Source organism: Phragmites australis, chromosome 3 (assembly GCF_958298935.1).
Source record: "Phragmites australis chromosome 3, lpPhrAust1.1, whole genome shotgun sequence".
Taxonomy (NCBI): Eukaryota; Viridiplantae; Streptophyta; class Magnoliopsida; order Poales; family Poaceae; genus Phragmites; species Phragmites australis.
In genome coordinates this window covers 19448161-19454264 of record NC_084923.1, presented here as the reverse complement: position 1 = coordinate 19454264, position 6104 = coordinate 19448161, and the positions used below count along the sequence as shown (strand labels likewise).

General features: G+C 43.7%; 1 protein-coding gene across 1 annotated transcript; it reads right to left on the bottom strand.

Moving 5' to 3' along the window:
* Positions 1-1415: 1415 nt before the first annotated feature.
* On the bottom strand, positions 1416-3629 carry LOC133911043 (GDSL esterase/lipase At1g28600-like). The gene is made up of 5 exons (XM_062353268.1): positions 3216-3629; positions 2910-3131; positions 2190-2341; positions 1832-2105; positions 1416-1756 (listed from the first exon to the last, which is right to left on the bottom strand). Exons 1-5 carry the CDS (start codon positions 3475-3477, stop codon positions 1536-1538), a joined length of 1131 nt encoding a protein of 376 aa, XP_062209252.1. The 5' UTR covers positions 3478-3629; the 3' UTR covers positions 1416-1535.
* Positions 3630-6104: the final 2475 nt, after the last annotated feature.

Genomic DNA, 6104 nt, shown 5'->3' with positions numbered 1-6104 from the left:
GGCTTTCGACAAGTACCTTCGAGCTAACCTGACTACGACGCGAAAGCCGGTCGTAGGCTGACACACAAGACCAGGTACGCGATAAGTGCTACCAAACAAATTACCAAATATTCTCTGTTGCTGCTTTTTCTCTTTTCATCTAACAGTAAAGATTTTTTTCAGCAGTGCCACCAACAACCACCAGGCAACACCTATGAATGCTATGTTGCATGGAACATACTCCTCATGCTCCGAGCAAACAATATCAAATCCCCCGATGTAAGTTCAATACAAGATTATTCATAACTAATTTTGGTAATTAGTTTAATTCTATGATAACATGATATTGGTTACGTGTTAAATTATGCAGCAATACAAGTGTATGTTTCTCGACGCCGGTGCACTCCCGGATATTCGACGATGAATCGCTGAGTTCATGGTGTCTAACGCTATCAGCCCACAGGGCGAGTTCCACTATAGAAGCCTTAAGCTGTGAAGTCTTAAGTAATTATGAGTTGATCGAAACTTTGTAACATTTGTGATTCTATAATGAATACATTTGAACTTTGTAATATTTGCAATTCTGTGATGAAGCAAGTACTCCTACAAGTGTGTTTGTTGATATGTATTTGGATGCATTGCTATTGTTTGTAAGGAGAAAACGGCTGCCAAATCCTAGCTACGTTCTGGAATGCAACAAGGAAGTAGCTCATTCCTACCGAGCAAGAGAAACATAAGTGACGGGTAAAATATCTATCCGTCACTAAAGGTTACCTGTCACTTATGTCCTTCTCCCACTACATAGGTGAAAGTCATAAGTAACGGGTAATATAGCTACCCGTCACTTATAAAGAACATAAGTGATAGGTGTAGAAGTCACCCATCACCTATAAAGAATTTATAGGTTACGGGTAACCTAGTTACCCATCACTTATTATACATATAAATGACGGTTGAAGAGCTCACCCATCACCTATACATTTCTCCTCAGCACATGGGAGGCGGTCATAGGTGACGGGTAACAGTTATTATTCGTCATATTTGTTCATCATTGGTGATGGGTACGAAATCGTCACCAATGACTAGTCATCAATGACGCGTTCGGAGTGACGCCCGTCACTTATAAATATTATCACCTGTCACCCATATCTTTTCCCACATAGTGATTCCACGTTACCATGAGGCCTGTTAGAGACATACTCCAATTCTAATGCGTGTATCTGTCAATAATCAGGGTAAGCAAGTCCATCCTGATCGATTTCAAATTTTGGCACCGCGTTTGCGACTAGGTTATAATATACTGTTGCTTTGTGATCTTCGATTCCCATGATGGTCGCACTTGCAGCGTGGATATATTTTTGTCACCAAGTTCACATAAAGCAGGTTAATTCGTGCGGGGGATGCGTTACGTGTACATGCAAGCAAGTTCTAGATTTATTGTATAACTGGCTGGCCAAAGTAGATCAGCAAGTATTGGTCGATAATATTACTTGTTCAGCAAGTATATATTAGTAAAAGTAGATTTAGGAGTGCATATATGATATGATACAGGCAGTTCAGCATCTGCATTTCGACAGTATTGGCGATGGTGCAGCGTAGGGTCCATCTAGCACGCCACGCGCCACGAACCGATACACAGCTTCAGTGAAATGTATGCCATCCCATGAGATGCGCTTGGAGGGATCAGGGCAAACAATGGACGTGGCGTTGCAGGAGAACAGCGAGCCGGAGTTGTAGGGGCCGCCGTCCCCGCAACACGCGATCAAGTTCGTAAACCCTGCGATCAGCAGCAGTTAAAACCATTCGACTTTCAGTGCTGTTAACATGCTAACGTGATATGATCTGAAACTACCATGTTTGTGAGGGTTACGGGTGATCTCCAGTACGGCGCCGTAGTAGTCGCCGTAGATTACCGTGACCGTCGTCGGGTCGCGAGGGATCCGCTCCAGCACGCGCTTGAGCGCACGGTTGTGGAGCTCGGCGAAGTCGTTGAGCCACCTGAGGCACCCGGCGGCGTCGTAGTCGCCGGGGTTGATGCTCCGGAACATGGCGAGGTACCTGGGTATGCAGCCCATGGGGACGTTTCCTGGGACGACGATCGTCTTCGCTCCAAGGCCGATCAAGACCTATTTGCGCATGGAAGGCACACGAAATATAACTACGGATTTGTTGGTTTTGCTAGGGTTCAGGTGGGATTAATTGGCGCCTACCTTCACGGCGCTTTCGATCTTCTGTATGACTTTTGGGACCAAGGGCTTGATCTCGGCGGCGAAGGACCGGTTCTGGAAGAAGGGGTGGTTGTAGTCGTTGCCCCCGATCTCCCCCATCAGGAACAGAGAGCGAGACATGATGTCCTTGCGCTCTGCAGGAAGGCAAGTACTGCTGTCATTTTAGGAGGGTACGTAGTTTCTCATTTACCCTTGTTACGCATGTCAGAGGTCCGTGTTACTACTACAAAACCCTCTCTTATTGTTAACTCCAAAATATTTTTTATTGTCGATTTTGAAGTCGAAGGTGGACAACAAGTAGTGATAGTCCCAGACTATTACTATCGGCTCAGGTATCAACAGTGAAAGTATTATCATTGCTAGTTGAAAACTTCAGCCGGCAGTGATAGTCAAGATTTCACTATCAATTTATAATACGAACCAACAATAATAATATCACTGTCGGTTTGTGGCTAGAGCCGGCAGTGATAGTTAAGATTTCACTATCGATTAGTCGACAGTGACAATTAAGTTTTACTGAGAAACCGATGGTGATAGATGATATATAAACTAATTTTTATAGTAGTGTGTGACACTTTGTTCAAAAAGTTTCATTTGTATGTGAGTGTTTTCAGCAGTAATATTACTTTGTAGACGTTGGTAGGAGCCACGCGATGGTGCAAGCGTCGTGCTTGTATTCGGAGAAGGAGAAAACAGCTTTACCTTGTTCGGTTGGCCCCAGCAAGTGTAGCACGCGCTTGAACCACTCCAGCTGCACGTCCAGCGAGTATGGCGGTATGAGAGTCAGGTTGAGCCCCATGTCCCTGAAGAAGTCATGGCTCAGCGCCGTCGCGCCGGCCACCGCGAAGTTGGCACCCTGCCGGAAGTCGTTCGCCGTCCTTCCGGTGAGGTACGGCGCCAAGAACGGCAGCCGCAACGCCGCCGCTGCGTACAAAAACATTAACATTATATTGCCCAGAACGTTAGGAGTAATCGTATGCGTGCGTTGAGCGAACGAACTACTCATACCTATAAAGTCGACGATGAGCCTGCCGTCGCAGAATCGGCCGGTCGGGCGGCCAAAGAAGGTCTCGCCGTAGGGTGGCTCTAGCACGGAGATGTTGGGCGACAAGCTGGCGAGGTTGCCGGCGTCGGTGATGGAGTCGCCGAAGCTGAACAGGCGCGTGTAGCAGGACGAGCCGCCGGGTGCTGCGGCAGACACGGCCATGTCCGGGCACACGAGGAGGAGGAGGAGAAGGGGAAGCACGGGCACCAGTGAAGAAGAAGCCATCGGTATCTGCTAATTGATCTAGCTAAATTAGATCATTAACGAAATATATGGAAACTTACAGTTGCAACAAGCAGAGAGGAAAAAATATGTTGTGCTCGATCCATGAGTTCACGGGTTAAGCTTGTGTTGGGCTTCATATATAAGACTATACATGAGTGCAGATAGCGATCAATGTGCGTTTGCAATGATCGACGTATGTACACATCAATCAGATGGGATAATCTTGTAATTATTCTTTTGCAATTTTTTTGTCAACGTCGATTGATCAGTTTAAATAAAATTGACAAATTGGTTGACGAAACAACTGGCGAATAGTAGAAATATTCTGAATTTTTCATTTCAAATTTTGTCAACTGAGCACGTGTCACTCAAACACACGGCGGAAAGACTATCAGTTCACATCTGACATCTTAATTTTGTACTTGCTAGGAAAGTACTAGCATGTTGACAAATCAACTGAAAAAGTGTTCTAATTTATATATGATGAGGTATTGATAACTGTTGATATATCTTGAACTTGATTAGTATATATTTATAGATGCTTATGCTTGTTCATGTCTAACTCGAGTTGGTTGTATTTGGAATTGTCGAATTCTTCTATGTACTCAGAAAAATTACATACAGTAAAAGTTTTGGTGTGAACATTGGATGTTCTTGTGTTCACTGGAAATTCTGGCGTGTGCAGTGTATACTCGTCGGATTATTTCTTGTAGAGAGCAATTTTTTAGGGAAAATTATTGATCAATACATCGGAAGGTCCGGTGAGTATAGTGGCTATACCGAAGGGTATCGCCAGAGCATTTTCAGTACTGAAGCAAAAATAAAAGCAAACATCGAATGGTTCGGTGATGGACATTGAGAGCATCGGAGTATTTTTTGCAGAGAGAAGATTTTTGGCGCATATTTGATTATGTATGCTGGATAGTCTGGTGCTGAGATTGTAAATACCAGAGAATGCACTGGACCTTTTGTTGCAGAGAGGTTGCAGAAAGGTGGTTCGGTGGATTAGCACACACCGGATTATCCGGTGATGGATATGAGATCATCAGAACCTTTCACCGAACCTTTTCTTGCAAAGAGCAAAGTTTTCTTGAAACAGATAGTGTTACACTCACCGAATGGTCCGATGTTCAGGAGCATAACACAATAGAACATCTGGTGTTCACGTTTTCTGCAGGATGTGCTCTGAGTTGAAGTTTTTGATTTTATGCTAACTTGGAGATGTTTTAGAGTGTAGAAAAATATGTTTGCTTGTTTCAAGTTATGTAGGTGACGGATACAACTTGGCGGTCGGCGGCGGGTGATTAGGGCTAAGCGGACGCTTGATGCTGGATGATCAAGGAGGGTCGGATGGAGTCAAAGGTGATCCTAGTTGTACACATAAAGGTCAAACAAAGCATGAAACGGAGGATAAATATATAGCGTATTAACAAAGTTAAGCGAAGGGATACCGGTGTAAGTGACAAAGCGGTCTGAGGGATCAGGAGCGAGGGAGACTTGCCGGTGGTCAAGATCACAAGACAGAGAACTCGCGTTATCATCGGAGCATTTGCTTCAGGTGGAAGCAAGTGGTGGCTAGTCACACTTTGAGAAGCATGCTAGGATTTCACAGTTTGGTCTCAAAACCGTGGGAGGACTGGAGTATATGGTACCATTACAAAGCTTGCGTCGAAGCGAAACTAAGTCATAAAGGCGCCACGGCCGTCCGATAAATAGAGAAAAAAATAGACTAAAATGCCCTTAGGTGTCAAGTTTTCTAGGCCTATAAAAATTAGGGTAAGGATATGGGAGAGAAGTAACTAACCATTTGAGCCCCTTATGCCACTCATATGAGAGCATTATGCTAGGATTTTAGTAGAGAGGAGGACGAGTGCTTAGTCTATGTAATATGTGAGAGCTTTGAGAGGAAAATAGGGCTGACCTCATTGAGTAATAAAGTTTATTTTGTTTCATATGCTTGAATTCCCCTGCTTCTAGTTTCCCTCTCTTTGTTCTCTTGCCTTGTGTGCAAGTTTTTTCTTTCCGGTTTTGATTTTCTTTTTGGTTTTTGGGCTAAAATTTCAGCACTTTGTGATGCATTCTTCTTGTTGCTAGAGGCATAAAATTAACATACACACAATTATGTGATGGAGTCTTGAATTCTCTTGCCCCCTAGACAATCAACTTGGAAAGTTTCATTGCTTGGTGTTTATCTTTTCTTGTTTCTTTGCTAGTTGTGATTTTTCGAGTGCTAAGACACATGTATTGATCTTAAATGGAACATATAGTTCATATATCATCCATAGAGTCGTGTTGCCTTGATTTTCTCTTGTTAAAACCTCTCTCGATTTTTGCTTCCACTTGAGTTTTGATGTGTGTTAGGTGATCCAAATAGGAGAATGTCATCGATTTTGCAAGAAATTTATTGAGACGCCTATTCACACCTCTCTAGTAGCTAATCTCGTTCCTACAATTGGTATCAGAGCTGATTTGATCACTTATTGACCATAGCCGGTTTTGTGATCTGTAGGTGACATGGAGACAAGTGGGAAGATTCTGCTATTTGATGACCGTGATTTTTCGTACCGGAAGGCGCGCATGGAGGCTTATCTTCTAAGCCAAGAAAGTGCAATATGGGAAGTAGCTGA

What these genes read in the sequence shown, in the direction of transcription:
- LOC133911043 (XM_062353268.1), bottom strand. Translation starts at nt 3,477, where the DNA reads ATGGCTTCTTCTTCACTGGTGCCCGTGCTTCCCCTTCTCCTCCTCCTC. An exon ending in GCTGGGGCCAACCGAACAAG is followed by an intron (nt 2,342 to 2,909) that starts GTAAAGCTGTTT and finishes GCCTTCCTGCAG; the next exon opens with AGCGCAAGGACATCATGTCT. An exon ending in AGATCGAAAGCGCCGTGAAG is followed by an intron (nt 2,106 to 2,189) that starts GTAGGCGCCAAT and finishes ATGCGCAAATAG; the next exon opens with GTCTTGATCGGCCTTGGAGC.